Here is a 24,568-nt window from a genome sequence, read left to right as displayed (position 1 = left end):
TTTGTTATCAAAATAACCTGATTCTTTCCTTAGGCAAGAGTTTTGGGACAAAGTGTTTTGGTGGTTTTGAACTAGGGGCTTGTAGATTATCAGTTAGCTTTTGCTACCTAACCAACCCAAAGCTTAGTGGCTTAAAACAACAAACACTCTCTTTCTCACAATCCTCTGGCTGGGCTGTTGTTCTGGCCTGGGCTGAGCTGAGTTGGTGCTGGATGGTCGGAGACAACTAAATTCACAGGTCTGGGGCCTCGGCTGAGATGACTGGGACAGCTGGTGCCTTCTCTTCTTGATCTCTCTTCTTCCAGGAGTCTAGCTCTGGCTCATTCACATGGTGGCAGTGGGGTTCCCAACAACAACAGGGCAAGCCCCAACATGACAGCACTTTCTAAGCCTCTGTTTGTATCACATTTGCTAATGTTCTATGGTCCAAAGCAAGTCCCATGGCCAAGCTTAGGCTTAGGGGTGGAGAGATAGACCTCCACCTTTGAATCTGAACAGTGACAAAGTCACACTGCAAAGGGCCCTGCAGACATCGATGGTAGGAATTTGCAGTCTACCAAAGACACCTTCAAGAATGATGTGGTGGGTGACAGTCAGAAAGGGGAGTAAGAAGGAAGGAGACCAGGAATAGGAGAATATAGGCTAGAAGTAGGATGGGGGAAGCAGAAAGTGTTGGAAATGACCCTGCACTATTCTCCCATAGCAAGCTCTGGTAATTCGAGGTGGAGAGAAGATGCAGATTAATGTGCAAGATGTGGTGTTGGGAGACCTGGTTGAAGTGAAGGGTGGAGACCGAATCCCTGCTGACCTCCGGCTTATCTCTGCACAAGGATGTAAGGTGAGGGGATGTGGAAAGCTATGGGACCATGCCAAGCTGGTCTTGAGGCACAGTAGGGACCTATTCAGAACTTTGAGAAGTTACAAGTGCAAATTTGTTGGACACAACAAGGTGGTGGTGTGTAAATTTGCTTCTCTCTGTATGTCAGTGATGGTGCTGACAGATAAAGATATGTTGTCTTTATAAATGAATCTGCCTTTTTTCCCATGCTCACCTTATGACCCATCCTCTCTCCCATCCCAGGTAGACAACTCATCCTTGACTGGGGAGTCAGAGCCCCAGTCCCGCTCCCCTGATTTCACCCATGAGAACCCTCTGGAGACCCGAAACATCTGCTTCTTTTCCACCAACTGTGTGGAAGGTGAATATTGCTTCATAAGTAGCATAGATTCAAAAGTATGGACCAAAACAGAAAGATTTCAATGAGTATCTTCTAAAGCTAGTGGGGTAGGTAAGAGCGAGTAAACAGTCTAGGTTCTCCATCACCCATGAGCTGTATGTCATTTGGCGAAATGTCAAAGCCACCATTTCTACATGTGCACAATAATGATACTAAAAGTTTTACCTCATAGATTTTTGTGTGGCTTGAGATAATATGTATAAAGTGTTCAGCGTAAGGCCTAATACATTGTAAGTGACCTATAATTGTTAGCTATTATTCTAGAGAGTGAGTGGACTATGCTCTATGAGCTGAAAATGGCACAGATCATAGGAAAATTATTCAGCCCCACTAGGTCATTCTTTTCCTAAGGTAAGCCCAAACTTCTAACTAGTCCTCTCTCCAAGACAGGATATTGGAAATTTGAGTTACCAGAGATGCCACTTAGACTTTGCCACTCAAACTTTGGCTTTGCTCCAAGAACCTAGAACATCACTTAATGGGGAGGTACTTCTGGCCAAAGTGATATCAAGGAGCTAGGTGTGGTGACTAACACCTGTAATCTAAGTGTTTTAGGAAGGCAAGGAGGGAGGATCGCTTGAGACCAGGAGTTTGAGACCAGCCTGAGCAACATAGCAAGAGCCCATCTCCACACACAAACACACACACACACACACACACACACACACACACAAACACACACACACAAATATATATAGGCATAGTAGTGTGCCCCTATAGTCCCAGCTAATCAGGAGACTGAGGTGGGAGAATCGCTTGAGCCCAGGAGTTTGAGGCTGCAGTGAGCTATGATCGTGGCACTGTGCTCCAGCCTGGATGACAGAGTGAGACTCTGTCTCTAAAACAAACAAACAAACAAAAAAACTGATAATAAGGGACTCAATATCACTATGTCAATCTCTCTTTTGCCCTTACCCTTTAAGGACGCCTGAAGACTCCCTGAAACACACTTGGAAAACCATTATTCATGCTTAAGAATAAATGTTTGGGTATATAGAAATAGCTATTTTTTCATTCAATGCATAGTATGTGTCAAGCGCTATAGATACTATCTCTCTGATTCTCACAACGCCGTACAATGTTGTGATAGGGATATGTAAAATTATCCCTATTTTACATATGAAAGACCCAGGTTCAAAGAAATTAAGTGCTGTGCCCAAGAGTACAACTCAACAGAAAAGATAAGGTCAAGGATGTTAAAGTGGGTCTGTCTCCAAAGTCCATGCTTTTTCTGCAGAAAAAGATTGCTAATGACCTCTCTGGTAATCAAAGTATTTAATTTGAAAATGCCTTAAAGGATAAGAGTAATGTTAAGATTGAATAGACTATCAGAAAGAATCCAGCTGGAAAATAAAATATACATATTAAAATAATTTTTAAAAGATTGATTGGACAGAAAGATGCAAGTTAGTGAGCTTTCTCCAAAGACACTAGATTTCTACTATTCATATTAGATTTTAGGAAGAAATTTGACCTGATTTGCTCTTCCAAAGTAGGTGTTTCACCAGCTAAGTATATACCTCAGATAATAGGAATGGGGGAAAGTGATTGGTGGCATTCCATCTGGGAAACAAGGGTCTGTTTAGGTGGAAAAGGGTTTTATATGAGACTAATGGAAGCCAAGATGTGGCCAAGAGGGTGGGACTAAGTCGAAGGGGCTCTTGACTGTTGAACTGAGAAATTTCTCTACAATTTACAAACTAGTGGCAGAACTTTAACCTTTACCCTTGCCTCCCAGCTCTCATCACTGTGGACCTGGATGAGGCTGTGGTTCAAACATCTCTCTTCGAGTTCTTATGCGTCGTCAAGGGAGCCTAAGCTATTTCTCTGGCAATATATGAAAGGTGTATAAAGGAGCCAGTTTGGCCTGGAATATGGGACACTCGGCCTTTTCAACCTTTCCTAGGTTGACATCAACACACCTCATCTCTAGACATATTGGGATTAGTTATTCCCTTTCTCCAAGCATGAGGAAACCATAGCAGAAGGAATAAAAATGAAGAACTGGACTAAACCATGGCAAAGAATAGGTATAGATGACACCATAGTCTCTACTCACCCTCCCACCCCACCAAAACTATGAAACCCTTTCAGCATCTCTCAAGTATTTTTGTATCTTCTTTCCATAAGGTCCAATGGCTGCCTGGGGGAACCAGTTTGAAGCTCATCTATAGAGTGCTTCATACTGTGAACCTTTCCAGAATTCCTTCTCCACAAAAACATTGACCTGACGTGTCTGCTGTATGAGTAGGACGCTGATGTCAGACTCATATAGCTGTAGCTGACCTTAGAAATGGAGACCACCAACTGCTCTGTGCTACAATGTTCTTGGGAGCTGCTAGATTAGAGCTGCCCCTCCTAGGTCACATGCATGATTTTACATTGGTCCTTCTGGAGACCCTAAACTTGTCTAAATGAAGAGAAGAAAGAAACTAATATTCGGGTGCCCACTATGTGCCCAATCCTCTTCTTTTACAAACATTTAATTCTCACAGCTTTGTAGGTGCTTTCATCCCATTTTAAAGATGAGGAAGCCTGAGTTCTAGGGATTTTAAGTAACTTTCCCTAGGGAAAAGAGTTAATAATTTGGAATATTGAACTTCCAGCCCTGAGTCTTTCTGCTTTTAAAATAAGCGCTATTGCTATAATATGTTGCTTTTTTTTTGAGTGATTCTCTGTCTTTAATGGTAGAAATTTCAATCATTATGGTAAAGCAGAAAGAATTATTTTAAGCAAAGAGTCTTGTCATGCACCCCATTTCAAGCCATGTAGATAAGTGGCCAGCGTCATACGTGTGTAAAGCCAAACTTGATGTCCAGGCTGCCCTTCTGACTCAGGGGTGGTGCTATTGGAGAGAAAAGCAGGACCCTGGCAAGCTCAGGAGCCCAGCTGTTATGGCCTATGCTACCCAGCAGAGGTCAGACTGACTCCAGACAGCAAGGCAGGGAGGGGGCTCAGGTTAAAGCAGGATTTCTCAACTCCTGACATTTGGGGCTGGATAATTCTTTGCTGTGGGGGTGAGAGGGGGGCTGTGTTGTGCATTGCGAGATGTTTAGCAGCATCCCTGGCTTCTACCTACTAGATGCCAGTAGTAGCCTTCCTCCACCCCAGTTGTGATGACGAAAACTGTCCCCAAACATTGCCAAATGTCCCTAGGAGTGGGGGGCGGGGAGGGAATTGCCTCTAGTTGAGAACTGCTGGGTTAGAGAACAAGTAGATGTTGGCACATAGGATTCTACCAGACGGATAACCACTATTCCTGGGGATCTAGAAACTATGCAGCTGCTGAGGGCAAAGCAAGAAATATACAAGCAACAGAAGATATTTAGATTAAGTGTAATGAAGGCCTTCTTGACAGTGAAGACAATTAGGCAATAAAATTAGGTATCTCTGGAGAACTGTGAAATCCATTCAGAGATATTTCAGACTAGGAGACCTTTATTTGTATAAACTAAATATAAGGAGAATAGAACATAATGACCTCTCAGAGGGCCTTGAGTTTCCACTTTGGTTTTGACCATTGACAGCTTTCGCTTTGTAGGACCCAAACCCAACAGGCTTTCCAACTCAGACTTGACACATCTTGAGCTACCACATCTGATAAAAAAAACAAAAACGGGGTTTTTTTTTCTCTCTAAAGTCACTCTGACCACAGAACACTTGTGTCCAACATGCGTGGGGATTTCTCCCACCAACAACCAACTCCCCAGGAGACACCAACCAAGTGTCCTATAATTCAATTCAGTTCTGACACTATCTACCTGGAGATAGCATCAGATCCCACAGGTTGAGGACTCAGTCCTGCAAGACTGCCCCCAACTTCAGACACCAGTTGCAAGTCCCACATTGTGACCTGTACTTCTGACTGACTAGCTGTAAATCAGGGTTCCCACAACCCTTTCCTTGGGCTTGATTAATTTGCTAGGATGGCTTACAGAACTCAAGGAAACATTCACTTACATTTACCCAGTTACTATAAAGGATACACAAAGGACACCAACAAACAGCCAGATGGAAGGGCATAGGGCAAAGCATATGCGAAGGGGCGTGGAGGAGCTTCCATGCCCTCTCCAGTCCAGGTGGCTACCCTGGGGCACCTCCACATGGTCATCCACCTGGAAGCTCTGGAAACCCAGTCCTTTGGGTTTATCATGGAGGCTTCATTACACAGGCATGACTGATTACATTGTTGGCCGTTGGTGATCAACTCAACCCTTCAGCTCCTCTCCGCTCCCCAGAGATCAGGGGGTGGTGCTGAACATCCTAGCCCTCTAGTCCCATGTTTTGCTCCCCTGGCAACCAACCCCCATATTGTAGCTGTCCAGGAACCCACCAAGAGTCACTTCATTAGAGCAAAGATCCCCCTATCGCACAGGAAGCTCCAAGGGATTTAGAAGTTCTGTGTCAGACATTCCTATCACTTAGGGAATTATAAAGGTCTTGGGAGCTCTTTGTTAGAAACTTGGGTCAAAGATCAAACATTAGAACAAGAGATTCTCCTAGCACCCCTATCTTCAAGGGTTTCAGGAGCTCTATGTCAGGAACTAAGGACAGAGATCAATATATACACTCCTTATTATATCACGGTATCACATTGTCCTTTCCCCCTTCATCCACAGGAACAGCCCGGGGTATCGTGATTGCAACAGGAGACTCCACGGTGATGGGCAGAATTGCCTCCCTGACATCGGGCCTGACAGTTGGCAAGACCCCCATTGCTACTGAGATTGAACACTTCATCCATCTGATCACTATGGTGGCCGTCTTCCTCGGTGTCACTTTTTTTACGCTCTCACTTATCTTGGGCTACGGATGGCTGGAGGCTGTCATTTTTCTTATTGGCATCATTGTGGCCAATGTGCCTGAGGGGCTGTTGGCCACTGTCACTGTGAGTAGACAGAGTGGAAGATGGCCTCAGGACAGACAAACCACCCCAGGGAAATGAAATCACTAGTGTCTCTTTTGTTGTTGAACCTCTCAAATGCAGAATATTCCTGATATGTATACAGGTGTCAGGAATAATTTAGCTCCCAATATTACATTGACTTCCTCTGCCCATATTTTCTGGTGCTTTCTCTTTCTCTTCAATGAGAAAGGAAGGAAGTTTTGATGGAAAAAGCATTGGATTATAAGTCACCAGGAGTGAGTTCTAGTTCTGGTTGTACTGTTTGGTGAACTTGTCCAAATCACTTAACATCTCCAGGCCTCAATTTATTCATCAGCTTATAGAGGAAGATTAATTTAGAATTATAGAATCTTACTGGAAAGGACGTCAAAGGCCACATAAATTCAACCTTTCAACCCATGCTGAATATCCTCTAAAACTGCTGTCCCCAACCCTCAGGGCGGACCAGTACCTGCTGGGCAAGGGCAAGCGGAAGCTTCATGTGGGTTTCTGTATTTACAGCCCTTCTCCATCACTTGCATCACCACCTAAGCTCCGCCTCTCCTTCCCCACTCTGCAGTCCATGGAAAAATTGTCTTCCACAGAACCGGTCCCTGGTGCCAAAAAGGTTGGGGACCACTGCTCTAAAAAATCCATGGAAGATGACTATTATTTCTAGTAATGGGAAGCCCACTCCTTTGTGTCTCAGTTCATTTTATTGTTGGATTGCTCTAGTTAAATTTCATTGTGTTGAGCAGAAATATGATTCCCTGTTTGGTCCTAGTTTTGCCAGTTGAAGAGGCATAAAATAAATCAATTCTCTCTTTTCTATGGACTAGCCTTTTAGCTTTTTGATGGTAGCCGTTAAGTCCCCTCAAACTCTCCGGGTAGAAGATGAAACAATCCCTTTTCCCTTAGCCCTTCTTCCTGTGGCATGGTCTTCAGACTGCTTGCCTTGCTGATCACTTATTTGGGGTATGCTCCAGTTTATCAATATTCTTCTTAACACAGAAATGAGAATAATGCTCAGGGTATGTTTGGACTAGCATGAAAACATCAGGACCAGTGATAATTATGTATAACCCCTAACCCTACCATTAAAATTTCATACTTACATAATCACAGCCTAAGAATTCATTAGCTTTTAAAACAACCCTGCCATACACCTGGCTTACACTGAATTTATGATCAACAAAAATCTTTTGGCTTAAATGATTTTTCAAGTCCTTTTCAGTGCTGTGAAATTCCTTACATCATCATTATCTCTTCCCCATTCTTTTTTTAAACTACTGGTACAACTCCCCACCCCTCACTCCAACATAGCATTTTTTTTTTCTCAGACAGAGTCTCACTCCATTGCCCTGAGTAGAGTGCCATGGCATCAGCCTAGCTCACAGCAACCTCAAACTCCTGGGTTCGAGCAATCCTCTTGCCTCAGCCTCTCAAGTAGCTGGGACTACAGGCATGAGCCACCACACCCAGCTAATTTTTCTATTTTAGTAGAGAGCAGGTTTTGCTCTTGCTCAGGCTGGTCTCCAACTCCTGAGCTCAAGCAATCTTCCTGCCTCAGCCTCCCAGAGTGCTAGGATTACAGGCGTGAGCCACCACGCCCCGCCCACACATAGCATCTCAAACCACAATAAAAGATTAGCTATCTATGTGGTCCCTGGAAGGACTGGACTTGAGAAAGAGATGTGGCCTGAACTTGAATAGAAAAGAGGCTGCTGAATAGGAAAGATAAAGAGGATTCTGGGGAAGAGGAAAATTTCAGGGGAAGAAGGCAGATCATTCTCTGATACCCTGGTAAAGGAATACATTCTTTTTGAAACTCTTTTGTGCCATAAAGCACAAACCAAAACCACTTTCCTAATTTCCTTTACCACAGCAACAGATGGAATTTCTAAAGAGTAGGTGGGAACAAAAGGGAAATAAGTACAAAAAATTAAAATAGCGATAAAAACGACCAAATCTCCAAAATGCAAACAGTCCATCTCTCCTATTCATCCTCTTCCCGCTTCTTGGCTTTAGGTGTGCCTGACCCTGACAGCCAAGCGCATGGCGCAGAAGAACTGCCTGGTGAAGAACCTGGAGGCGGTGGAGACGCTGGGCTCCACATCCACCATCTGCTCGGACAAGACGGGCACCCTCACCCAGAACCGCATGACGGTCACCCACTTATGGTTCGACAGGACTGTGTACGAGGCCGACACCAGCGAAGAACAGATCGGTGACTAGTGGTATTGGTGGAACAAGAGTGGAGGGGTGTGGGGAATGTGATGAGGGAGCTGAGAGAGAGTGGTGAGTCCAGACAAAGAGAAGAGAGGCTGAAAGCCGAGCAGAGAAAAGGCGGGTACAGAGGAGAGGAAGTGTTGCCTCTGCGAAGTACTTGGGTACGAAACAGGATGGGAATAATCCCTTGCTTTAAACTCTCTTATCCCCTGCTCACAATTCTTCCCTTCTTTCTCCCTAGGGAGAATATTTGCCAAGGGCTCAGATACCTGGTTTATCCTGGCCCGAATCGCTGGCCTCTGCAACCGAGCTGACTTTAAGGCTAATCAGGAGACCGTGCCCGTAGCTAAGGTGTCAGGCCTAAGGGGGAAGAGGGTACCTCAGTGTCCAGGGTATAACACGCCCTCTCCCCAAAATTCTCTTTCCTGGTGCTCAGTGATTTCCCCCAGGCACCCCTCCCTTCCCTATTCCACCCTCATCCTTGTTGCCACCGGTGAGCCCCATGCGCGGGTAGCACGCCCCTGGGGCTCATTATACAAACCTTATCCTGGCAGAGGGCCACAACTGGTGATGCTTCTGAGTCAGCCCTCCTCAAATTCATCGAGCAGACGTACAGCTCTGTGTCGGAAATGAGAGAAAAAAACCCGAAGGTGGCAGAGATTCCCTTTAATTCTACCAACAAATACCAGGTACAGAACTGACAAACGTAGGAGAATGGTGGCGGAGCATAAGCTCGTCACTGAGGAAAAGGGGAGCTTTGCCTTTGCCTTCAACTTCACTTCTGAGCAGAGGAATAGTCCAACAGAGCCAGCATCCCAATTAAGAGGAAGGTCCTCCTCAAGAGAGTGACAAGGCCAGGTGCGGTGGGTCATGCCTGTCATCCTAGCACTTTGGGAGGCTGAGCCAGGAGGATTGCTTGAAATCAGTTTGAGACCAGCCTGAGCAATATATCGAGACACCACCCCCCGTCTCTACAAAAAAATAGAAAAATTAGCCAAGCGGGGTGGCATGTGCCTGTAGTCCCAGCTACTCGGGAGGCTGAGACTGGAGAATCACTTGAGCCCAGGAGTTTGAGGTTGCTGTGAGCTACGACGGCTTCACCGCACTCTAGCCAGGGTGACAGAGCAACATTCTGTCTCAAAGAACAAGAAAAAGACAGAAAGTGACAAACAGGTAAAGACAAGTGAAACAGGTGATAAAGGAAGAGGCATTCAGTCCTAAGCAGAGCTCTGAGCCTGCACCACCTGTAGAGAAACAAGTCATAAAATGCTTTCTGAAATGTCCCTAGGTAGCAGAGGTTGGTTGGTGAAAGTCATGTTAAAGTCATGTGCAGCTGTTAGGAGGTACCCCTGTGTCTATATGAGATTTGCCACAGCAGAACTGGGTTTCATTTGCACAACACTATTTCATCAGCCATCAGATATTTCCTTTCACTCCACGCCTGCGGTTCTAGCAGCTGCCATCAGGTAGGTGATCAGGGTGTTTGTGTGTTCGTGAAGTTTTTTGTTTCCCAGGAACATTTTGATCCATTATCCGGGAAGGAGTAGACAAGAGAAGGGGAAATGCTGAGTGAGGGATTGTGGTGGCGCTAATAATAAAATCCATGAGAGGGACAGGAAAGACAGTATTTCTCTCCTAAGTGAGAATCCTGGCAGACTTGGAAGAGAGGGTTATGGTAGAAAGTGGGAACAGTTGCATTACAATGACTGCAGCTCTGTGATGTATGGTGTGAGTTCCATGGGGCAATCATGATTTATTTGCTCAGAGGAGTGGATTCTCCAACTCCATGCATTACCAAAAAGGCCAGGCATTTAGGTGTGGGTGATAGAGGAAATGCGACTCTCAAGTCATTCCAGTCAGGTTTTTGCTTGTGTTTTAGAGATGGGGTCTCGCTATATTGCCCAGACAGGTCTCAAACTCTTGGCCTCAAGCAATCCTTCTACCTCAGCCCTCCCAAGTAGCTGGGACTACAGGCGCCTGCCACCATGCCCAGCTCAGTTTTGCTTCTCTGTCTTAAAAAACACAATCTATATAGATTTTTAAAAACCAAATTATACCTATATTTTCATATTGAAGACTGAGCAAATCCTAGGGTAATGTGAAATGTTATTAAAAAGAAAGAAAGAAAGAAAGAAGACTGAGCAAGTAAGAGTTAAATAGATCCATCCTTTTTTGTCTCAACTGGTTTTCAGTCAGTGTAATAAAATAGGTCTCCTAGGCTCAAACTACAAACTTATTTCCATTTTTTTTCTGATGTTTAGTGGCCTCACTAACCAGATAGGAATTTTGTGGCTTGGCAGGGCCTTTGACTGGAGCAAAGCCTTTGATTGGAAAGAATTAGGTACCTCTCTCTCCATGTGATTCAAAATAAAAGCAAAACACATTCACAACATTTGTTGGGACATCCAACGAATAGCGACTTTCCCCCAGTGATTACGGTTAGTGCCTCTTCTGAGCTATTGAATATTATCCAGCTCAAACAGCAGAATTGTCCACTGTGCTACACCCAGTGCGAAAGGTCAGCCCACTGGCCACCCAGCTCTGGCAGGCACTTGTTCTGGGAAGCTCCGGAGTTAGCTACCTGAGTTAGCTTGCTCTAAAGGTAAGCTCCAGTCTTTGCAAGGGACATCTCTAGCCTGCTGGTGGCTTGCAGAGCTTGGTGTCTTTCCTTCTCTGAGACAGAAATGAAACAAAGAAGATACTCTGTTCTGGCATTTTGAGATTTTTCGCTCCATCTTTTTTGTTTGTAATTTTCTACCAAGATGTGATTTTTCTGTGACCGAGTTACTAGCTGAAGTAGGACTTGCTGTCACCTTCCAGGCCTTTCATTCATTTAACAGACATTTATTGAGCACTCAGAAAATTGAGTTTTTTGACCTTTTACAGCTTTCTGCTTAAATGAGTTAAGGTTTTTCCTCTTAATTGCTTAAGCATATTGTGAACATCACGAGAGATTTTAAGGTAGCCACGTTTTATGCGCTGGTTTCCCACCCTGCTTACCCTGGGGTGGGCAGCATAGTCTGGCCTCTTCTGTGCTCCCACAGTTCCTTTCAATGCGCTGATTTTGTTCCCAATGGGGGCAGGGGGGTGAGGACTGGCATTTCCTTTCAATCACAAGAGGAACCCCATAGAGAGTTCCTTTTCATATATTAGAGATCAAGAGAAAATGCAAAACCCAAACTGATCTCTTTCCCTCTCCTTGTTGCTGTTGTTTCCTTAGGTTCACTTCCTGAGTATGCCCCTTCCCTCCCCACCACACCTACAAGGACTCCCACACCAAACCATGCTAGCTAGCCACTCTCGGGGGACTTATGCTTTTCGGAGAGAGTGGCCTGGGGACTAGAATAACTAACCTATTTTTGGATTGTGCTTCACAGTTTTCAAAGTATTTTTTACTCTATTTCTCGTAAAAACCCAATGAAAGAGGCAAGACAGAACATTATACATTTTATGGAAGGAACTAAGGTTTAGCACGGTTAAACGGATTGACCTGAGGTCATAGAACATTCTTGCTGGCCCCAGAACACAGGTTCTTCAGACTTTTCAAGCTTCCTTTCCTGTCTACTCTGGTTTCTTTCTTGGTGGGCCCCGCTACTTCTGCTCTCTAGCCACCCAGTCAGCAAGGAAGCAGGCGGAAAGTGAGAGTGCCTGGCTCTGCCCTCAGAGAGCTTTCAGTCTGGCTGAGAAGATAATGGAGATTCACATGCAAATAGTACCGGGCTGGGGTTTCCTGGAAAGGAGGAGGGGCTGGGCTCAACTTCGGGTCAGATTTGACTGGGGGCAGGGGGAAGAAAGAAATGGGAGTGAGAAACAGGTTGCTTGTCTTTTTACCTTCGAAACCTTGCCCTTGGCTGGGCGTGGTGGCTCACGTCTGTAATCCTAGCACTCTGGGAGGCTGAGGTGGGCGGATTGTTTCAGCTCAGGAGTTCGAGACCAGCCTGAGCATGAGCGAGACCCCGTCTCTACTAAAAATAGAAAGAAATTAATTGGACAACTAAAAATATATAGAAAAAATTAGCCAGGTATGATGGCACATGCCTGTAGTCCCAGCTACTCAGGAGGCTGAGGCAGAAGGATCGCTTGAGCCCAGGAGTGTGATGTTGCTGTGAGCTAGGATGATGCCACGGCACTCACTCTAGCCAGGGCAACAGAGAGACTCTGTCTCAAAAAAAAAAAAAAAAACCTTGCCCTTGTTTTTTACCCTGACCCTTGTTCTCTCCTCCTGTTCCATGGATACCTCTTCTCTCTCCCTAGATGTCCATCCACCTGCAGGAGGGCAGCTCCCAGACCCACATGCTGCTGATGAAGGGTGCCCCTGAGAGGATCTTGGAGTTTTGTTCTACCTTCCTTTTGAATGGGCAGGAGTACCCCCTGGACGATGAGATGAAGAAAGACTTCCAAAATGCCTACTTAGAACTGGGGGGACTAGGGGAGCGTGTGCTAGGTGAGGAGCTGTGGGAGAAGCCTTTGAAGAATGGCATCAAAGTGCTTGTTATTTGTGGGATGAAAAATTTAGGATGTTGGGGTGAGCAGGATAGGAACCTGGAGAGCTGAATGACTACTGATCCCTTCCTCTGTTTCTCTCCAGGGTTCTGTTTCTTGAATCTGCCTAGCAGCTTCTCCAAAGGATTCCATTTTAACACAGATGAAATAAATTTTCCCATGGATAACCTTTGTTTTGTGGGCCTCATATCCATGATCGACCCGCCCCGAGCTGCAGTGCCCGACGCTGTGAGCAGGTGTCGTAGTGCAGGGATTAAGGTAAATACCTACCCACCCCAGAGGCCCCCCACCTGTCTCAAGTTGGAGAACCTACTAGAAAGCCTTGCACAGAGTAGGTGCTTAATAATCTTGGTCTAATTGAATTGATTTCTGCTTCCTTGGGCTTATAATTTTTAGTCTTATGAGATACTTAATAGTAAGTTTCCTCTCTAGTTAGAATTCTACTTGCATTGAACGTCAGAATCACCAGGGGAGCTTTACAAGTCTGATGTCTAGGCCACACCCCAGACCAATTTAATTAGAAACTCTTGGCATGGGACCAGGGGCAACTGTATTTTTAAAAACTTTCCTGGAGATCCCAATGAACAGACACGTTGAGAACCAGTGTCCAGCATAGTGCTTCTCAAACTGATGTGCATGTGAATCCCTTAGAGATTTTTTTTTTAAATGCAGATCCTGATTCAGTAGGTCTAGGCCACCCTGAGCTTCTGGCTTTTTAATAAGCTCCCAGGTGCTGTGTTGCTGCTGGTCTGCAGACCACACTACCACACTATCACACACTAGGAGTAGCAAAGTGCTGGAAGATGCCGTGTCAACGTGCTGCTGGGATGGGTTGTGAAGGGTGAGGCTGTGAGGGCTGGGAGTCTGCAGCAGGCAGCAGTGAGAAGGGGATACTGAGAGTTGGGAGGTCCTCCACAGGCCTGACTTGGTGTGAGCAACTGCCCTAACAGATACACATCCAGAAATTAAAGCTAGAAAGCAAAACGAAATGTACCAGGGGTGAAATTCAGCTGCAGAACAAACACGGAGGTGAAAAGTCCTCTTTGGTCAGGGTGGGCCTTGGACTTTATGGGATGGAAGAAATAGAATTCCTCAAATTCTGAGATACTCAGTATCTCATGTTTCCCAGGTCTAGTTCTAAGACTCATATACATCTTCACAGATTAGATATTGACACCTTCCCTGTTCATACCTTATACTCCAGATCACCAGACTTGGGAGAGGGCAGACTTAGCGTAGAGGGGGACTGGAGGTATTTAAGGAGAACTAGATGCTCGCTGTTGGAACTGCCTTTATATTAGACCTGTGACTGTTGACAATTTGTCTGGGGGTCAGCCCGGGCCATGTGTGCTGAGAGGGCACTTGGGAATCTTGAGCAGTGGCTCCCAGGTAGTGACCATTTCTTCATCCCTCCACTTGATAAATTTGTTGATGGCTCAGTGTGTGCCCAGCATTGTGCTGGGGCAAGAAACTTAACAAGGAAGAGCCACCCTTGCAGAGCTCTCAGTCCAGTGGGGGAGAGAGACAAACAAGCAGTCACCATACAAAGAAGTGATGAGTGCAGAAATATGGAAAAACAGAATGCTATGAAAGCACAGAGCACAAGAACCTAATCTCTGGGTACAAATGGGACAGGACCAGGTAGCAGGTATCCAAAAATGAGTTGAAACCAAGGGGCAGGATGAAGTAGTGGCAAGAAGAGAGGGTGAGTGAGCATTTGAATGCCCTGGGCCTAGATGAAACTTTGCTAGGCAGATGGATTATTCCAGACGTTCCTTTATTACCACTTGTTCTATGTGTAGGTGTTTCTGTCTTTGTGCTTAAGGAAGCAGAATCATTTCTGAAGCAATTAAATGAAATTCTGAATATAGTAATACACTCAAATCTCTGACTTATTCCTGGAAAATCTAGAACCCAAATCATCTTAGATTTTATAGTCAGATGGTCCTGACCCACTTCCAAAGGTTGAAGCCACAGGAGCAGGGTTTTTGGTCTATAAAAGTTCTTGTGAATACGCTACTAAAACCCTTGTTGAACGAAAGCAGTGATCTGTTAGTTCTTAGAGGAGGAAGATGAAGGATCCAGGCCCTCTCTGAAGGTGATTCTGCTCCTCTTCCCTCCCCTCCCCAACCCAGGTGATCATGGTAACGGGAGATCATCCCATTACAGCCAAGGCCATTGCCAAGGGTGTGGGCATCATCTCAGAAGGCACCGAGACAGTAGAGGATGTTGCTGCTCGGCTTAGGATCCCTGTCAGCCAGGTTGATGCCAGGTGAGATCCCTAAAGAACCAGATCTCCCATTTTCCCTCCCTCCTCAGACTGCCCACCTATTGCCCACTCAGATCCCACCTACTCAAGTTCTTGGAGTCTCCTTCAGCAGGGAGGATGTGCGGGGTTTATACATTACAAAGTAAAACATAATAGGAAAATAACCAAGTGACTATGTCAGGGGGGTTATAGAGGAAGCAAGACAGAGAAAGAGGTAGAAAAAAGAGAAGAATGGTTGACAAAAGTGAGGAGAGGAGGGGTGTGTCAATTTGGGGACAGTGTACAGCTGGGTACAAGTGAGGAGACTGGGTTAAAAGAAGAAACAAGGAGGCCGGGTGCGGTGGCCCACGCCTGTAATCCTAGCTCTCTGGGAGGCCAAGGCGGGCGGATTGTTTGAGCTCAGGAGTTCGAAACCAGCCTGAGCAAGAGCGAGATCCCGTCTCTACTAAAATTAGAAAGAAATTAATTGGACAACTAAAAATATATAGAAAAAATTAGCCGGGCATGGTGGCACATGCCTGTAGTCCCAGCTACTCGGGAGGCTGAGGCAAGAGGATCGCTTGAGCCCAGGAGTTTGAGGTTGCTGTGAGCTAGGCTGACGCCACGGCACTCTAGCCCGGGCAACACAGTGAGACTCTGTCTCAAAAAAAAAAAAAAAAAAAAGAAGAAACAAGGAGGTTGTAGTAAAGATTGGCATCAGGACCCCTGGTGAATTCTCAATACTCAGAACTAGCTTTTGAAATTCTTTCTCCTCAGGGCTGTCAAAGCCATAGTGGTGCATGGCTCAGAACTAAAGGATTTAAACTCAGAGCAGCTTGACCAGATCCTCCAAAACCACAGTGAGATTGTGTTTGCTCGGACCTCCCCTCAGCAGAAGCTCATCATTGTAGAGGGGTGTCAGAGACTGGTAAGGAAGGCAGAGGATCCCTGGGGAACCTGGCAGAAACTAAGTGGCTTAGCCCAGCTCCAAACCAAGCGGAGGAACATGTGTGGGCTGAGCCAGAGGAGCCTCCAGAGAATATCCCATCTTGGACCTCCATGGTGGCCTTCAGTTTGGGGGCTCCCTGAGAGTTCAAATATCTTGGGGGAGCAGGAAAAGGGAGGCCTAGATCAAGCACAGTTACATCAAGAAACAGGGGTACTGAGATCAAACTGACCTTTGGGACTGGTCCTGAAGCTGACACAGTAATTTTTTCACTCCCTCTGTCTGGACCTCACCAGGGAGCTATCGTGGCCGTGACGGGGGACGGGGTGAACGACTCCCCTGCACTGAAGAAGGCTGACATTGGCATTGCCATGGGCATCACTGGCTCTGATGTCTCTAAGCAGGCGGCCGACATGATCCTGCTAGATGACAACTTTGCCTCCATCGTCACAGGGGTGGAAGAAGGTGAGGAAACAGGGTGCCTACGGGTGGGACTTGGCCCTTGGACTCAGGTGGGGGGTGGGGTGTACATTACCCTCGTCCCATTTGCCCATTATTCAACCTACATGATCTTGTATAGACCGGGAAAAAAATCACTGCAGCCCAAAAGTATACAAACTAGATTCTGCTAGTACATAGAATATGACTATCTGGGCCGGGCGCGGTGGCTCACGCCTGTAATCCTAGCTCTCTGGGACGCCGAGGTGTGCGGATTGTTTGAGCTCAGGAGTTCGAAACCAGCCTGAGCAAGAGCAAGACCCCGTCTCTACTAAAAACAGAAAGAAATTGATTGGACAACTAAAAATATATAGAAAAAATTAGCCGGGCATGGTGGCACATGCCTGTAGTCCCAGCTACTCGGGAGGCTGAGGCAAGAGGATCGCTTGAGCCCAGGAGTTTGAGGTTGCTGTGAGCTAGGATGATGCCACGGCACTCTAGTCCGGGCAACACAGCGAGACTCTGTCAAAAAAAAAAAAAAAAAAAGAATATGACTAACTGCAACCCCTTTTTATGAGATCAGAGGGAAGTCCAGATTCGCCAGGGAGACTGGGACTCTGGTGTGGCATAGTATCTTCTTTGCCCTCTCACTGGCATTCAAGTAGGTCTACAGCAAATTCCAAGATATAGCCATACCCCTGGAACTACTCCATGCTCCACAGTCTTTAGGAGGGCCCCCTAGGAACCTGTTGCCTGAATGATGGTGACACATAAGGTTCAATTGCAGCCTGATCTGTGAATTGACCACATGAGTCCAATTCAGCACCCTCTTTCCCAGAGAATTCTGAAGAGAGTGCCCACTGGGGAACAGGAGATCCTCAGAATTCTGCATCCCAGGCTCCCTGCTTTCTGCCTGGAGCTTTCTTACTGAAACATACAACAATCCACATAATAATAATGGTTACCATTTTACTGAAACCTAGTATGATCCTGACACTTTGCTTGGTATTTTATACCCATTCAATTCAATAAATTCTCTTGAGCACTGACTATGGGCAAGGCACTAGACTAGATGCTGGGGATACTACAGTGGGAAAATAAAAGACACAAATCCCTGCCCTCATGTAACTTAATTTCTAGTGGGGAAAGACAGACAATAAAATGAGTAAATGACATAGTATGTTAAAAGAAGATAAGTTCTATGGAAAAAAATTAAGCAGGGAGTGCAGGGAAGGATTTCAATCTTTGAAAAGGTCATCAGGGAAGGACTCAGCAATCTTGCAAGGCAGGAGGAGTGAAGCTCAAGAAAGGTGACGGGTACCCAAGGTCACAACTAGTTACGACAGAAGATAGGATTTGAATCCAAGCCTGTCTCAAGTCCAGGCTCTTTCCACTTCAGCCTTAATCTTGTAAAGGCTTTTATACTGGCGTTCTCAGACATCTCAGGATTAACCAGGCCCAACTCTGCTTAATTTTCAGAGATCAGATAACATTAGCCATGTTGAATCCAGGAACAAAGAGTACACAGAGCATGCTAATAAATCATGGCTCTAATTAATAGTCACACAGTTTAGAGACAAAACTGGGACCACTAAGATCTAGGACATCCAGACCCTTTCCCTGGACTGTGACACTTCTTTGTAATGGCCTCTCGGTCCACGAGCTGGTTTGAGGGAGGCGTGTTCTCTCGATGCTTCTCACAGAAAGTTGACCATCCTCCCCAGGTCGCCTGATCTTTGACAACCTGAAGAAATCCATCGCATACACCCTGACCAGCAACATTCCTGAGATCACCCCCTTTCTGATGTTCATCATCCTCAGTATACCCTTGCCGCTGGGCACCATAACCATTCTCTGCATTGATCTGGGCACTGACATGGTAAGGACAGAGCTGAGACCTGGCTCTTAGAATTCTTGTGAGATGGATTAAGGAGTAGGGAAAATCTGTGTCAAGGGAGTGGGGCAGTGCTGGAATTAGCACTGAGTTTCCTTCTGAACGCTGTGACCCCTGACATTCCCACCCTTCATCCTCCAGCTCCCTGCTATCTCCTTGGCTTATGAGTCAGCTGAAAGCGACATCATGAAGAGGCTTCCACGGAACGCAAAGACTGATAATCTGGTGAACCACCGTCTCATTGGCATGGCCTATGGACAGATTGGTGCGGCCAGTGGAATGATGGGTGAAGGGAGTGGGGAGTGGTTGCCCCTGCTTGGCCACTTGAGCCATCTCAGTTTGGAAGTCAGGGAGATATTTTCTCAAAAACAAACTGTGCTAAGTCTTGGAAACACAAAGAACTGTTGATCTCTGATCTGCCTTTGACTTAAAAGAGTCCAGTAGAAAAGGAACAAACATAAATAAATGATAGTATCTCCAAGTGCCAAATAGTGAGTATAGACAGAACATGCTACAGGAGTACGAAGCAAGCAGGCTCACCATTTATGAGGATGGTCAGAGAGGCCTTATGTAGGAAATAGGAATTAAACTTGGTGTTGGAGTTTAGGGCTTAGACTAGTAAATGTATGGCCAGGTGTGGAAGACCAAAGGAGAAGGGACATTCACATGGCATGGTTAGAGAAGAGTGAATAAACTAGCGTGGTGGGAGTCCTTAGCCTTTATAAAGTAGCAGAAAATAAGGCTGTAGACACAGGTAGCATTTATATTGGGGCCAGTCTTGAAAGACATTTGAGAGTCATTAGAGGTCTTTGTTCTTGAGTTGCCAGGTACAATAGAATATTTCAGGAAATAGGATGAGGGATGAACAGGGAAGAGATTGAGGACCATAGAGAGCATTCCAATATCCAGGGAAGGAGACACATAGAAAAAGCAGAGATTTAGGAGTCAGATCTATGAATCCTAATTTCACCCTTACTAGCTGTATGACCCTGGACAATGAGTGAATCTTTTTTGTGTTCAGCTTTCCCACTTATGAAATATAGATAATAATAGTTCAGAATTGTTTGGAGTATCTATGTCCACAAGGTATCTACGTAGTGCACAGCTCTGTAGTTAGTAGGCAAACATTAGCATCAGCTATTGCTGTGGTCCAGGCATGATGGATGGAGGTTTTGACTAAGAGAGAGGCAAGGTGCAGACAGATAAGAGAAATGCGAGAGGACAGGACCTGATGAGTGTCAGAATGTGAGAGGAAATGCAGGAGGAGGAAGCCAGCACTTGCTCAATAGGGAGGTGGAATAAATTGCCTCTAAAGTCCTTATTTAAGAGTATGTGATTCAAAAATGACTCCAGGTTAGAGTTTAGAAACAAATATCAAGGCTTGGAGCCAAGTCCCACAGAGAGTACGGGATCAGATGGTTGATGGCAAGACTCTTTAGCAATACTCTTCAGACACACACCGATCCCCCAGCCCCCACTCCTTCCATGGTCTTCCTTTTGGGGCCCTTCTCTGAACCAGGTTGCCCCATCCTGTGACTCTCTTACTCACAGGGATGATCCAGGCTCTGGCTGGATTCTTCACCTACTTTGTGATCCTGGCCGAGAATGGTTTTAGGCCTAGTGATCTGCTGGGCATCCGCCTTAACTGGGAAAATCGATACTTGAATGACCTGGAGGACAGCTATGGGCAGCAGTGGGTGAGTAGAAGGGGGTAGGGTAGTAGATAGTGACCAATAAGAGAGAGGAAGTGACATGGAAAAGTGGGTCTAGCAAATTTTTGAAGAGGGAAAAGGGAGGCACCAGATAGAGCTGATGTCTCATCCCCAGTCCTACATGAGCATTCTAACATTTGACTTCAGTCCCCAGTCACACCAGCGAATAGTCAAATCGGCATCTCTTGGTTTACAGTGACCTCACTTCTGTTAATTTCTACTGTCTGTTGTTCATCCTTACCTTCCTGGATCCTTTGGCTCCCTTGGACCTGGAGGTTGTCTTTGTCATGTCAACTTTTCTGGGCTGATTTCTGTTTGTCCACGTTTTAACCATGATTGCCCCAGAAACAAATGCTGGCTCTTATCCTGTTAACACACCCTCACTCCAAGAGAGTTCAAATAACATCACTTAAAATCTGAAAACCTATTTTTTTTGCGTATCCCTTCCTCATCATTTCAAACATTTTAAACTTAGAAGACGCCTCTCCGCAGTAGTCTTTCCTAATGTCTAAGATGGATGAGGCTCAAACTGAAACCCTCTCCCCAATAGTATATGTTCAATAATTCTAGTACATATGCTTTTTTCGTATCCATGAATACTCCTGTGCCAATTTCTAAGAGTGAGAGATGTGACACCAACTATTACTAGAATTACAGAATCCTAGAAGACACATAGTCCATCATCATCATTCTATAAATGAGGAAACTGAGTGCTCAGCATCCCACGGTGAATTTCTAGAAGAGATGGACTAGAATTCTGACTCTTGATTCCTGCCCATCACTTTCCCACTTCACCATGATATCTCCAAACCAAGCTGATTGTAGGTTTCTCAAAAGTATGTTCAGATCTGAGTTGTTGGAAAGATGCCCCTTCATATACACTTGGCTTCTGCTAGCCGATCCTCATGAGGCCATCAGATGTCAGTGTTCCCAGCTACCAACACTGCTCCAGGATCCAATGACACCCAAAGTTCTCATCGCCGTGTACCCTGCCAACATCTCCCCAACTCTCAACCCAAGCCCTTGTTAGTTTTACAGCCTGGTACCTCCTCCCTGCTTCCAAGTCGCAGCATGACATATATTTATTTATAATAAATTAAAGGTAATTAAAAATAATTTGAGGTAACAAGATAAGAATTCCCCTTATACACTGAAGATAGCTTGAGGTGTTACAAAAACATGCTGAGAACAGTTGCCCTGAGGAATAAATTGCATAAAGGCAGGATCCATGTCTCTTCCACTACCGTAACTTTCAGGTAATCTAATATAGAGACATCCACTCAGGAAGTACACTACATACTGCTAGAAGCAAGGATAGCTCCTTATCTTCTCCATATCATCCACCATTGATTCCCCACTCATTCATTCATTCAGCAAATATTTACTGAGCATCTTATATGTACCAGGTACTGTTCTAGGACCTGGGAATATGGTAGTGAACAAAAATGACCAAGTTACTGCTCTCATGGAGCTTATTTCTAGTTAGGGGTGGAGAGTGGGAAGGGAGATAGATAACCAAATATATAATATATTGCATCAAAGATTCATAAATCCAAGGGAGTCTAAGAAGTGTTAGAATTGAGATACTAGAGTAAGATGGAAAGATAAAGATGGTGGGGGCGGTAAGAGAGACAGAGAGGCTTGAAACTGAAATTACAGAGCAAATGTAGGGATTGCAAAGGATACTATCTGGAGTTTACCCATGGGGGCAAGTGGCCCAGGGCGGAGGGGAGGACAAACAATATCAATGGTATTGGAAGGATCATTGACATGGGTATTTAAATCTACAAAAACGAGGACAGGAGTAATAGTAGAGGAACAGTGATTCAGAAGCTAAAATCTTCAAGAAAAGCTAGGGACTGACGCTTCGATGGCAGCTGACTGCAATGAAGGACAGTGGTGGTGTGACCTGATGTACACAAATACGCTGATTGGTCTCACTCTGAGTTCCATGCTTGGCTCATCCATTCTCAGCCTTTGTTTTCTAATCATTTAAGGCTCCGTATTTCTCTCCAAGCACAACTTTGACCACATTCCATGAAGTTTGACATGTAGTATTTCATTATTGTGTAGTCCCTACATATTTTCAAATTTCTTTGATCTGCAAGTTATGTATAAAACATGCTGTTTTATCTTTTAAAACATAAGCCCTTTTCTCTAGTCTAATTTAGATGCACCTCTTCTGTGTTCCCATAGCCTTCTGTGATCTCTTTCATAACCTATTGTACTGACTGGCATATTTATCTTCCCCATTAGACTATGAGTTCCTTATGTGTAAAATGTGAATGAACGAATGAATGAATGAATGAGTGTCTCCTATCCAGTACCACTCTTTGGGGCATTTCTTTCTGTATTCATATTGCCCTCTGGCCCCACCTTCCTGACCTATGTCCTCTGACTCTGCCTTCCTCTCTAAGCCCACCTCCTCCTATACCATCCTTCTTATTAATTTGGTAAATATTTAAGGAGCCATGCTACAGGCCATTCACTGAACTTAGCATGGGGAGGAAACACAAAGATAAACAAGACACGGTCCTTGTCCTTGAGGAGCTCTAAGTCAGGTAAGGAACACATACAAACAAATCGCAGGACAACATAGAAAGTGTTAAGACAGAGATATGTGTGAAGTGCTATGGGAGTCTAGAGAGGGCCTGACTCAGCCTGGGGGTCCTGAAAGGTGGGAGAGGGAAGAAGCCTTAGGGTGTATCTAAACCCCTTCTGACACTTTCGTCTCCTGTCTACCTGCCCTCCCCCAGACCTTTGAGCAGCGCAAGGTGCTGGAGTTCACGTGCCACACGGCCTTCTTTGTCAGCATCGTGGTTGTGCAGTGGGCTGACCTCATCATCTGCAAGACCCGCCGCAACTCAGTCTTCCAGCAGGGCATGAGGTGAACATCCCACCAAACGGCCCCAATGAGCCCCCAAACCTGTATACGAGGACATGCCATTTTCCCCTGCCTTTTCCTCTCTAACTCCATCATGCCCATAAATGTTTCTTCCCAGAAACAAGATCCTAATATTTGGGATCCTGGAGGAGACACTGCTGGCTGCTTTTCTGTCCTACACTCCAGGCATGGACCTGGCCCTGCGAATGTACCCACTCAAGTGAGTAAGGGAAGGGATGCAAGCAGGGGCTTCTCCAGGCACAGGGAGAGCATGTGAGAGGAAGTATGTATTTGAACAGGATAGTCACAAGCTAGGGGCCACCTGGATAAATGGCCACCTACATTCAATGATATAAGGAGAGTCATCTGTGCTCCAATAAGTGGATCTTATTTAGGGAAGTATTAGAGACTGTGCCAAGTGATCACAACCCACTAGACCTGCAAATTTAGCAGATTCACCAGTGTTTAACAGAGTGGAATCTTTTCATGATGTGTGGTATAGCTGTCCAAGGATACATATTGCTTGGAGCTGAAGAAACCATAAAAATAGCTTAATCTATGCTTAGCTAATTCCGTTGTACTTATGCAAATATGTTTTAATGTGTATGTATGCGAGTGGGCCTACTGAAATTCTTATTGTCTGGTACCTTGTCTTGTTCAGCTGTAGGTTTTTGCTTTGTTTTGCTTTGCTTTAGCATTAGTATATGCTTTTTGTGAAAAAATTGTATTTAAAAAATTACAGAGAAAAGAGCATCCATCCCCACTCTGCACAGGTAGCCTCTGTTAATGATTTGCATGTATTCTTCCAACTTGTTTTCTATGCATTTCCATACTCTGCTTATCTTTCTGTCCCTTGCAGTCTTTTACACAATGCTTTATACCATGTAGGTGCTCAATTAATATTTAATGAGAGGCATTGGCACAGGCCTTAGATACTGACAATCCCATGTCTGAATCTCAACTCTATTGTGTAATATTCTGTGATCTGGGACAAGTATGTAACCATTCTGAGCCTCAGCTTCACCTGCAAAGTCTCAATGATACACTCTGGGTATGGGCCTTGTAGAGTGTTGTGAGGATCACATATAGAAATGGGTATAAAGCACCAAGCATACTTGGGTCATGGTGGATGCTTTGCCAATAGTAGCTTTATTCTTGTTGCCATAAATGTCATTATAAAAGTAATAACAAATGCAGTTGAGCATTGTCTGAGCTCTCAAACACTGCCCTGACCATAAAACTTAGCACCAAGTGTGATGACTCTTTGCATGTGTATTCACCTTCTTTTCTCTGATTCTCCTGAGCTCCTTGAGATCAAAAACCATCATGTAATCATTTTTATTTCCCCAATACCTAACAGAGACACAGCGTAGACATTCGAAGATTGTTGTTGAATGAATGACTATCTGTACATAAATGTTGGTATTTGGTGTGTGTGTGTGTGTGTGTGTGTGTGTGGAGAATGAACCATGGCCTAGGCCTGCGCTGTCCAATATGGTAGCCACTATCTGTATGTGACTACTGAGCTCTTGGGATATGGCTAGAGAGATGGAGGAACTGAATTTATAATGTATTCAGTTTTAACTAATTT

At 45.1% G+C, this 24,568-nt stretch overlaps 1 protein-coding gene across 1 annotated transcript in view; it reads left to right on the top strand.

Moving 5' to 3' along the window:
* Nucleotides 1–24,568, top strand: part of ATP1A4 (ATPase, Na+/K+ transporting, alpha 4 polypeptide) — a 32,393-nt gene that overhangs the window by 5,174 nt on the left and 2,651 nt on the right. The window contains exons 5-20 of the mRNA XM_012661887.1: nucleotides 704–838; nucleotides 1,082–1,199; nucleotides 5,858–6,126; nucleotides 8,152–8,350; nucleotides 8,594–8,703; nucleotides 8,907–9,041; nucleotides 12,607–12,796; nucleotides 12,941–13,113; nucleotides 14,991–15,127; nucleotides 15,881–16,031; nucleotides 16,346–16,514; nucleotides 18,212–18,366; nucleotides 18,523–18,646; nucleotides 19,933–20,078; nucleotides 22,850–22,980; nucleotides 23,096–23,197. Coding sequence (XP_012517341.1) covers nucleotides 704–838; nucleotides 1,082–1,199; nucleotides 5,858–6,126; nucleotides 8,152–8,350; nucleotides 8,594–8,703; nucleotides 8,907–9,041; nucleotides 12,607–12,796; nucleotides 12,941–13,113; nucleotides 14,991–15,127; nucleotides 15,881–16,031; nucleotides 16,346–16,514; nucleotides 18,212–18,366; nucleotides 18,523–18,646; nucleotides 19,933–20,078; nucleotides 22,850–22,980; nucleotides 23,096–23,197 — 2,444 coding nt within the window. The remainder of the gene's footprint in view (nucleotides 1–703; nucleotides 839–1,081; nucleotides 1,200–5,857; nucleotides 6,127–8,151; nucleotides 8,351–8,593; nucleotides 8,704–8,906; nucleotides 9,042–12,606; nucleotides 12,797–12,940; nucleotides 13,114–14,990; nucleotides 15,128–15,880; nucleotides 16,032–16,345; nucleotides 16,515–18,211; nucleotides 18,367–18,522; nucleotides 18,647–19,932; nucleotides 20,079–22,849; nucleotides 22,981–23,095; nucleotides 23,198–24,568) is intronic.

This window comes from Propithecus coquereli, unplaced genomic scaffold (genome assembly GCF_000956105.1).
Source record: "Propithecus coquereli isolate 6110/MARCELLA unplaced genomic scaffold, Pcoq_1.0 Scaffold74, whole genome shotgun sequence".
Lineage (NCBI taxonomy): Eukaryota > Metazoa > Chordata > Mammalia > Primates > Indriidae > Propithecus > Propithecus coquereli.
Note: the sequence above shows the minus strand (reverse complement) of the source record. Positions and strands in the feature narration are given on the sequence as shown.